The sequence below is a fragment of the Cynara cardunculus genome, assembly GCF_001531365.2.
Source record: "Cynara cardunculus var. scolymus isolate 2C chromosome LG 12, CcrdV1, whole genome shotgun sequence".
NCBI classification, from domain to species: domain Eukaryota; kingdom Viridiplantae; phylum Streptophyta; class Magnoliopsida; order Asterales; family Asteraceae; genus Cynara; species Cynara cardunculus.
Window position 1 is genome coordinate 21744816 of NC_037539.1, and position 10903 is coordinate 21755718.

General features: G+C 38.1%; 1 protein-coding gene across 2 annotated transcripts; it reads left to right on the top strand.

Moving 5' to 3' along the window:
• The first annotated feature begins 6376 nt into the window (after positions 1–6376).
• LOC112522967 (protein translation factor SUI1 homolog) lies at positions 6377–10033 on the top strand. 2 transcript variants are annotated; one of them, XM_025132343.1, is made up of 5 exons: positions 6377–6488; positions 7778–7889; positions 8102–8307; positions 9297–9350; positions 9680–10033. In XM_025132343.1, exons 2-5 carry the CDS (start codon positions 7853–7855, stop codon positions 9722–9724), a joined length of 342 nt encoding a protein of 113 aa, XP_024988111.1. In that variant the 5' UTR covers positions 6377–6488; positions 7778–7852; the 3' UTR covers positions 9725–10033. The 2 variants fall into 2 exon arrangements, with proteins under 2 accessions (XP_024988111.1, XP_024988112.1); XM_025132344.1 differs by lacking the exon at positions 9297–9350.
• The last annotated feature ends 870 nt before the right edge of the window (positions 10034–10903 follow it).

The following is a 10903-nucleotide window of genomic DNA, read 5'->3' on the forward strand; positions in this document are numbered from 1 at the left end:
TATCCTAATTATATTTTAGATTTTTTATATTTAAAATGAGATGTTTATCCTGTATTTGATTGTGTTTATCTGCAGTTAGTTACACGAATTCAGTTATGGGATGAAATCAGATAGGGATGAAATTGTTTAGGGATGAATGAGTTTAAGAGTTTTAAGAGTTTAAGAGTTTTTAAGAGTTTTAGCCAAATACTTTATAATATAGTATAGATATATATATAATTGTGTATTTTGAAATATTATTGTTATTACCAAAAAAAACTATTTTGTTAATTATCGAAATAAAAGAATAGGGGTAGCTAAACTTCTTAGGTTTTAGATTTGCTTTATACGGGTTATAAGTTCTTTTTTTTAGAAACAGCAATATTATTAAAAACCATCAAGGCTAGCAAGAGGCTAGCACATTACAAAAGAGCCGTTAAAGGGCTGATACACCAAACATTCCAATCAAGGGAATTACAAGACTTCGATCTAAGTCTAATCCAATTAAAGGAGAAGAGCACAATATCCTTGTAAATCACCATYGGGTTTTTAACGGGTTTATTGAAGACCAACGCATTTCGATTCGTCCAAATCATCCAAATGAACGCCATAAGAATTACTTCCAAACCCTCCTTACCCTTCTTCCCTTTGTARGGGAATTGAGCTGCAGAAAAAAATTCCGCCAAATTAGTAGCTTGGCAAGGAAAACCCGACCACCAATTCTTAACATACGCCCCGATCACTTTAGTAGTCGAACAACCAAACAAGAGATGACCTTCCRTTTCTGGCTGACTTAGGCAGCAAGGACATAGAACAGAGCTCACCCGAACACCTCTTAATGATAGATTAAGTCTAGTGGAGAGTCTAGATTTTGAAAGACGCCAGATAAGCATATTCACTTTACCTGGCACTGATTTGTTCCACTTCGTTACCCTTCCATCAGAAAGTAAAACACCTTCCTCGATCTTTCCCTGACACGATTTAACCGAAAAAACCCCGTCCTCTAATAGAGCCCATCGGCGCCTGCCATTAACATCAACTGACCAGAAATTGTTCACATTCAACCCAGCTTTCCGAATGAGAGTGTCCCATTTTGCAATAGCTCCCCAAACACCCGGTTTTTTGCAACCGTCGCTAAAAATACCCCCACTAGCCCCATGAAACGCCTTTATGCAATCTTTCCACAGACTACCATCTTCGTTTAAAAACCGCGACCACCACTTAGCAAGAAGACTCCAATTGAGCGCCTTCAGACTACCTATACCAATACCACCTTTATCCATTGAATTACAAGTAACTTTCCACCTAACCCAGATCATTTTCCTGCTCTGACCAGTCCGGCCCCAAATGAATTGATTCCGAAGGCTTTCAAGAGTGCTAAGAACATTTTCCGGGACTTTAAAAAGAGAGAAAAGATAAACACCCAAACTACCAAGCACCGATTTACAAAGAATCTTCCTACCACCAAACGATAAAGATTTGGCCTTCCATGCTGAGAGTTTCTTTTGGAATTTATCCACTAACTTATTCCAATTACTTCTTCTACCCATCTGTGCGCCTACCGGAAGACCCAATAAAGGAACGGGATAGAAGAAAACTTACAATTCATTCTTTGAGCAAGCAACTCTGCTTCACCTATGCCAGTGCCAATGCCATATAAACAACTTTTCTGCAAATTAATTTTCAACCCCGATGAAAGATAAAAACATCTTAGCAAACGAATCAAGTTTAGGCCATTCGAAACTGACCATTCCCCCAAAAAAAGAGCGTCGTCAGCATATTGTAGATTCTCTATTATAGGGCCACCTCTAGGGAGGGTCAACCCGTTAAAAACTCCTTTAATACGAGCTTCAAACACAACCACCCTAAGAGCCTCCATAGCGATTATAAAAAGGAAAGGTGCAAGAGGGTCACCTTGTCGCACACCTTTTTCCATGATAAACTCCTCCGTAGGGTTTCCATTCACAAGAATAGATACACTAGCATTAGATAGAATTCCTCGTATCCACTTTCTCCAGGTATTACTGAAACCCATTTGCCACATAACCTCGTCTAAAAAATCCCAGTTCAAATTATCAAACGCCTTCTCAAAGTCAGCTTTGAAGATTAACACTTTACGCTTTGCCTTCCTAGCCCAAGAAATAGACTCGTTAACAATTAACGGACCATCCAGAATGCATCGACCCTTAATGAAAGCCGACTGCTCCTTCCCGATAATCGAATCCAACACCCCTTTGAGTCTATTCGCCAGCAACTTGGAGACAATTTTACAAACACAACCAATAAGATTAATCGGCCTATAGTCTTTGAACGACAAAGGGTCCTTAACCTTTGGAACAAGAGTAATGAAAGAAGCATTGCATCCCCTTCCGATATCAGCATTGGCCTCGAAGGCCTTGACCGCTTTGAACACATCTTCACCAATGACATCCCAAAACTTTTTAAAGAAAGCCAAAGAATAACCATCAGGCCCCGGCGCTTTCTCATTACCACAGCCCCAAACAGCGATTTTTAACCTCCTCCATAGTGAAAGGCAACTCGAGCGTCTCCATTTGACTTAGCGAGATTCTTTTGAAATGGTTGCTCTTATAAGACGGCCGACACACCTTATCTTCAAAAATTTCTCTTTGAAGAAAGCGAAAGCTGCTTTCTTCAGCTCTATCGGATCTTTAATCCATCTTCCATTTACACCAATACCATGAATATTTAACTTGCTATATCTGCATCGAAGAAGACCGTGAAAGAAACGAGAATTTTCATCGCCTTCGAGAGTCCACCTGGCTTTTGCCTTTTGCCTGAGATCATTAATAACCGCTTCATCAATCTCCAAAATACGTTTCATAGTATATGTTCTAATTTGCGCATCAACAGCATTCAGATTACCAGCTACCGCTTTCGAATCTAGATCATTGATCTTAGCAGTAAGAGTAGCCTTCTCAGCTCTAGAAGAGGCCGATCTTGAGATACTCCAAGCTTTAATCTTCACCTTCAGCCGCTTTAAATTTGACAAAAGGAACCGAATATTGTTTGGATTCGAGTACCCATTGCAATTCCTTATCCAACCCTCTTTCACCATCTGCACCAATTCAGGATCACTAAGCCAAGAATTAAAAAGTTTAAAAGGGATCGGCCCAAAATCAACGTCACAGCCATCTAGCAGAATAGGACAATGATCCGAATATAAAAATGGCAGCGCAGTCACACCAGCCTTAGGCCATAAGCCGAGAAAACTCTGAGATACTAAGAAACGATCCAGTTTACTCCATTTATCACCGTCAGCACTTTTCCTCGTGAACTTTCGACCGCCCAATTTGAGATCCAAGAACCCAATCTCAGAGATAAAATTATTGAAAACCAAAGTACTTCCAGCATCAAATTCCGACCCAACCCTTTCCTCCCGACTTCTAACAACATTAAAATCACCGCAGCAAATCCAAACATCAACAACTAAAGACTCCACAAGATCCTTAAGAGATGACCACAACCGATCTTTACCACTGGCATCTTGAGGAGCGTAGACATTACAAATACCTAACTTGACCCCGTTGGGGCGCCAAGTACCAATAACGATCAAATAATTCCTGTCCGAGAAAGAGTTTATCTTGATGAAAATAGATGAGTCCCAAAAGGAGACCAGACCACCCGACCTACCAACCGGATCAACCGAGGCCATCTCAACATTCCTACCCCCCCCCACACCGAAGAGCATAAAAACTCTTTAGGAAAAGACTCTTTGGAAATTCTAGACTCCTGAATACATAGAAAGCTCACTCTGTTAACCTGCTTGAGCTCCTTCACCCACTTCCTTTTGACGCCTCCCCCAAGACCATTGACATTAAGTGAAAGAATTTTTAACATAAACAACCAACATCTCCATCAACTTGCAAGGAATCTTTAACCAACTCTTCTTTCCCTTCCAACTCAAAACCAACCATACAACCAACCCGAATAGTTTCATCAACTTCTACAATAGGAACCTCGGAATCCAGAACAACAATCGGATCCTCCTCTACCACCCTGTCAAGACCTACTACCTCATTATTGGACTCCTCGACCTCCAGAACCTTTTTAGATCTAGTACCGCACTTTCTTCGACGTTTCAGACGCAAATCATTTTTCCTCGAGACAATCGACCAAGCTTGACTATCTTCCAGTTCATATTCAAAATCATCCAAGGAGGATCCCCCTATATCTTCAACCGGAGCAATCTCTTCTTCTTTCTGGCCAACCACCTCATCTGTAAAGCCAAAACTCTTCGGAGAAGTATTGAGATCTAATACCTCATTCCCGAGATCCCTAGAAGGCACAGTTCCAAAAGGGCCATCCTGAGAACACAGGCCCATCTTGAAGCCCCATGGGATTAAAGTTATTCACCATCGGCCCACTTTTAACGTCCCCATCATTAACCAATCCAAAGCCCTTACCGGTGTCAACTTCACGAGAAATAAATCCATCCACCTCCTCATTTTGATCCCCAAGCTGATCATGGCTAGGAGAGATGGGTTCCCTGCTTTTACACTCGACCGAGGGTCCATTCCGACAACCACGAGTCGACTGATCCTCTTCATCCTCCTTTGTCTGCCGAGACTGTGAGAAATCAGACTGACCCGGAGAAGAAGAAAGGAAGCCGTCATCGAATAAATTTTCTGAACGACAAAACAAATCCGAATCCGAGTCTCCATTAGCATCCTCGAAAAAGGAACCTATGGACATGCCCTCCGCAATTTCTTCAGCCACGCGAACATGAACAAGAATCCCATTAACAATTATCTCAAGAGAATCCATAATCCAGTTTTCCTCACCAGTAAGTATACCGACTTTCCCAAATTCCCGATTTCTGCTAACCGCCGAACAATTTTCAGGAATTATAACTTCTCCCTATCTACCAGCAATAGCAGCAAACACACTAGGGGTCCAAGTTTGGATTGGCACACCATGAATAGTGACAAAAGCTATCCTATCCTTGACCACAAACTAATCATTCCAAAAATCTAATTTGCTAAACCAGTCACTCCAAACACTATTATTATTGAACAGAAAGTTTTGAGCATCGGCATAACTCTTTAAGCAAACCTGAGCATACAAACCCCCCAGATATCTGACTAACAACTCCTGTGAACTTGTAATTTCCCCAAATTTTTTAAAATTACATAACACATCAAAGCTACGAAACTTCCCAATAAGAGACGATTTCAGCTTACCTTTCATTTCATTCGAAGAAGAAAATTTGAGAGGAAGACTCTTATGACCCCGGAAATTAATCGTCTCTTTGCAAACTCCGTTCTTGACATCATCAGCGTACGAACCGGAGCCTCTGAGAACCTGCTGATCCTTCCTCACTGAGGTCTCGGCCTCCACCTTTTGAGAATAACTCTTATCCAGTGACATGCCCTTCACCTCCCTCGTGGCTTTCCTAACATACTTAGCCACATTTGCTCTTAGCTTTAACGAACCAAAGGAAACCTCACATAAAGCTTTTTCCATTCGTTTGACATCTTTAATACCCAGGAATCTAACAAAACCAAATCTCAAACCCCTCGAGTCCCTCTTCCTTGCAATAAACACGTCGACCACCTACCCAATTCCTTCATCCTGCCCTAAAGAAACTTCTCCTCCAAAGCATCTGGGAAATTTGTAACATAGAAACTGGTTGCGTACCTGTGAAGCGATTCTTCCACTTTGAACCCCAAACCACGATTCACCGACTCGCTTTTCTTCTGTGTGTCGTCAAAGTTCCTTCCTCTCGATACACCAAGTCGAAACGCCGACTCGACTTGTTTCTGTGCTTCGCCGTTGTTCCTTCTCCGGTGATTGACTTTTGGTCTTCTCGGACTCTGACTCTCCATCTTCTACCCGATTCTGGTGACTCTTTGTTGGTTATAAGTTCTAATCCCATTAAAAGTACATACTTTTTTTGTGAAATATTTAAGTTTAGGACTCTATAAAATTAATATAAAAACCGACACGAAAACTACAAAAAATATGAAGTGTAAAATCATATATAATGAAAATAGACATTTGCACCAATGTCGAGAATCTGTTCCAAAAATAAATATTCATAATAAAAAGTCATACATAATTTTAGAAAAATGTAATTATTATATTTTTTATTTAAAAAAAACAAATTTCCCCTCAATAATAAAGAAAGAAAATTTATTTATCTCATAATTAAAAATAATATCGAAAAATAAACATTTACTTCTAAAAGTAAAACTTATTTAAAAAAAAAAAACTATAATAAAAATAAGGGCAGAGGGCTTCGGAAATAAAAGGAGGAAAAAAGAACTTTCTAGAAAGAACAAATTACAAGTATACCCCTAGCGTGGAATACGGTGGCTAAAGCCACCGGGAAATTCCTAAACATTGAAAACAGTGGCGCATATAAAAGACGAGTCTCGACCGTCCACTTCTCCGGCTCTCCTCCAAATTACCTCTACATTATCATATAATACGATTCAATCCATTCCCATCTACATCGTCTCCGATCGCCGACTCTTTCTTCCGGTCAGGTAACTGTTTCCTTCCTCTTTCATCTAATTTCAGTTTCTTCTTTCATTGCACGCCATGCCATCTCTTTACAATGTATCTTATCGAATTCTAGATCTGTTGTTGTTTGGTTACTGTTAACATTTGATGATTTCAATCGATACCCTACTGTTTATGTTGTCGGTTGGCCTCGTACATCACATGTATCAATTCCGGCTTCATTGATATTCTGCTTTCTGATTTTCTTTTTCATAATGGCGTCGAATCGATGATGAAATTTGTAAAATCTTTTGATTATGTTGTGTTATTAAATAATGGTTTAAGTTTGGCTTACCTGATTTTCTTTACATTTTCTTCTCATGCAACATATTTGGGAGGTTTAAGATTACATGTACCTAATTCCAGTAATTTGACATTTTTATATGATTTTGTCGCGAGTTTTGGATGTTTTCTTCATCAACGTTGGTGGAGTTGTCACAAGAGTTCACCTGCCATTTTTTTGAAGTTTTTGATTTTTAATTACATGTTTATAACATTTTCAGTGATGACAAAACAGGGCAATCTTGTGTATCAAGTTGAAAATTGTCAAAATTCTGTAATGTTATTAATGTGCAAATGCATATTTGAATCTATCTTCCCAATAAATATGCAGTATTTCATTTATATCGGATAATTAAGTATCTATAATTTTGTCAATGATAAGGAAACAGGGAATGATGTGAAGTGTCATCAACATTTCACAAAAATATGATCTTGGATTGAGATTCCCAAAATGCAAACATTAGATTTTGATGATTGTGGGTGCAGAATCTCAATCCCCTCAAGCATGTAGGATCCAATTGGCAATTGGAGGACTTGTAGAATTATAGGAAGTCTGGAATAGACTCGGCTGTAGGATCCCAGAAACAATTTTGTGTTATGTATAAATTTGTGTTATTTCGTTTTGAATCTCGACACTCAATGTTGAACTTAGACGTAAAACAAATCTTATGTTCTAGAATCAGCAAAGCAAAATACAGTCATGATATTTCAATCATACCATATAGGATGAAATTGGTGCTATGGCACCTGCCCTAATTGGTTTTTATGTCGAATACTGGAGTTCTAGTAGAGGTTCATTTCATATACAGATTTTCTTTAGTCACTCAAAGGAAAGCAAGTTGGTGAATTTCATAGGTTGTGAAAGTTGATTTTAGTTCTGCATTTTGTTAAAGAATTTACAGCATGTTCTTGATTTGTCTATTTTATGCATTTTTTTTTAAATTTTAATATTATTAGCGACAATCTGATGGCATTCTAACTTCTGTTTCAGTTGTACGCTTCTGTTCAAACAAAGAAACCTATCTGCTTGTTTGTTTGTTGCCTCCAATTCTAGCACTCAAGTTTCATGTCTGAGCTCGACATCCAGATTCCAACTGCCTTCGGTATGTTCAAATCATGTTAAATAAATCTTCATTTGTCTAATCTATCATCACATAACACTTGGGCTCCTTCTTCTTCTTCTATGCCAAAATAATTATGAAGGATGATGGAAATTAACAGTATCGAGGATCATATGCTTACTGGTCTTTAAATATGTGATATTTTTGTATGTTTGTATTCTAGAATTTTGATTGATGTTTATATTTTGGGTAAGATCCATTCGCTGAGGCAAATGCTGAGAACTCAGGTGCTGGGTCAAAGGAATACGTTCATATACGTATACAGCAACGCAATGGTAGGAAAAGCCTGACCACTGTCCAAGGGTTGAAGAAAGAGTTCAGCTACAATAAGATACTCAAGGACCTTAAAAAGGAGTTTTGCTGCAATGGTACCGTTGTTCAAGACCCTGAACTTGGCAAGGTGAGCCTCTGTATTACTCCGTAGCAACATATGATTCTTCAGTACCCCATAGTTATAACTTTGTGACACTAGTTTTAGTCTAAAGAGCTACATAGAAATGTTGCAGGATACATGTGTGATATGTGGATACTGGGATTTGTAAATTTTTAAAGATTAAGGATATGATTATGCAAGCTTAATATCAACAGAACAGATAACATCCTCTTTAGGGTAGAGGCCAGATCTGTTGTCTGCGTACATCTTGACCTCAAGACTCTACTTCCAAGTGGGACATATATTAGGTGTGTTTGGTTTGGCTTTACAATACAAATAACATAACTCACATAAATCATATTCGTATCTTCCATATATAAACTAAGCATATTCCCAAGCTTTAGTTAATATCTGTCCCCAAGTGTATGTTGCTTTTCATCGTCTCTTCTTCCTCTCTTGTTCCCATATTATACATGTTTTACTTGGATTTTCAGATTTGATCTCTAATTCTACTATTTTTTATTTTCCATCTCTTCTTTTTTAAGAAATACCAAAATATCCCATTTGGTAACCCATACTTAGTTGTCAACAATTCACGGAGACGGTCAATTTTGCACCCGATGCACCTGATACACCAAGGAATTGGAATCTTTAAGTGTCTTGCTTTCTAGTTTGTTTGTTGTTGGAGCTTCTAAATCTAAAAGTTGTGGTCCAAAACCCGAACAAGAAACCTTGAGGAGTTGCTGAATGGGTAAGACCTTGGGGGTTTGCTCCCTAGAGGTTATTGGTTCAAGTCTTCTCAGGGCTATTAACTTCATGATCCCAAGGTATAAGTCGAGGTGCGCACAAGCTGGCCTAGACACCCACGGATACCCAAAAACCTGAGCAAGGATTGTGACGATTATGATATACAAGCATTTTGGTTGTCTTTTACGCGCATGAGTACAAGTCAACCCATCAGCCCTTTTTGCTTCGTATAAAATGATGTGGTTAAATAATTGGTATCCGGAACGCAGGTTATCCAACTTCAAGGCGATCAAAGGAAGAACGTATCCACCTTCCTCGTTCAAGTAATCATCAATGTTAACAATTAGAATATATATACTTCCTCTATCTCAAAATGAATTATCCACATTTCTATTCTATTTTGTCCCGAAATTAATGCTTACATTCAAAAGTAAGCTTATGCTTTCTAGTTCTATCCTTAATTCAGAGATGAAAAAAATCCATTACACCCTCTCTTATTAGGGATAGAATTGTCACTTAGCTACTTAAAAGTTATAATAACTGTATATTTTTGTACAGTTTTTCACTGCGGACATTTATTTTGGAGCGGAGGGAGTACAAATTTCATTAAGTATGTTTCTTTTCTTTTTCTTTCTAATGTGTGTGTTGGTAGGCTGGCATTGTGAAGAAAGAACACATCAAGATTCATGGTTTCTAAATAGCGGATACTACTACTACTACGACTACTACGGCGGCGGCGGCGGCATAGTACCGAGCTAGCAACTTGTGCTGTATCTAAGTGATATTAGCTCTTCTTGTTGCTTGTAATCCTTCATTATCTGCTGAAATCATCTTTTTCCTTGGTCTTATATTCTTTTATATATATAACAAACCCATTAGAGATTGAAAATAAACAGGTAGCTAGTGTTCCTGAAGTGTAAGTATAGTTTCAGGAAGAAATGGCAATCTTTTTTTGTATTGTTTCTTGTTCTAATTCTAATTATGTAACAGGAGATATTTATCTGCTTCTAATGTACCTTCAGTTCTTTACATTTACTGTTCTGGTGGTTCATGGTCAGTGGCGGATCCAGGAATTTTATACATTGGGGTCACTTAAACTAACAATGTACCAACACATCAATCATTATAATTAATAATACGTGACTACATAAGTTGATTTCTACGAGTTTTTATCATTTGAAAACGAGTCATTACATCTTGATTTGTAACCTTAGCAAGTATTTCTTTTTCTACGGCACAAATGACACGCATTCAAAAAATCGTCACAAATTCAATTGCGCAAAGCTGGCTTCACAAGCTTCATTACAGAAAAACATCTCTCGAYTGTTGYGGTTGCAACAGGCAAAACCAATGCAAGCTTCAATAATCGATAAACCAAAGGAAACACAAGATGTTTCCTTGTTTCAATCATCACACTACCAAGCTCGGATATACCTTTCAAATTAGCAAATAATTCATCATGTTTGTAACGCCCCAACCCACACATTGCATGTAACACATATTTCATACAAAAGAAATACATAGTATTCCATTCAGGTCCCTTAGTACAAGAATCTAACATGATCAAATACAAGGTCCAAAAATTCTAATACATCACTTGTACTAATCAATCAAAACTGTACATCAAAACAAATCTTCAAGCAGAAATGCATATAGGAAAATATTAAATCTTCCTCTTTCCCTTACTGTCCGTACCTCCTGCAACACATAGTTAAAATCAAAAAACGAGGGTTAGACCGAAAGGTCTAGTGAGATACCCTATTTATGTTATTGCAGGGTGAAAATCACCAAAAATCTTTATGGAAAACAATTATTCATATATATAACAAATATATGAACAAATAAGAACTCAATACCAGACTTCTTCCATATTACA

What these genes read in the sequence shown, in the direction of transcription:
- LOC112522967 (XM_025132343.1), top strand. Translation starts at nt 7,853, where the DNA reads ATGTCTGAGCTCGACATCCAGATTCCAACTGCCTTCG. An exon ending in CCAGATTCCAACTGCCTTCG is followed by an intron (nt 7,890 to 8,101) that starts GTATGTTCAAAT and finishes ATTTTGGGTAAG; the next exon opens with ATCCATTCGCTGAGGCAAAT. An exon ending in TATCCACCTTCCTCGTTCAA is followed by an intron (nt 9,351 to 9,679) that starts GTAATCATCAAT and finishes GTGTGTTGGTAG; the next exon opens with GCTGGCATTGTGAAGAAAGA.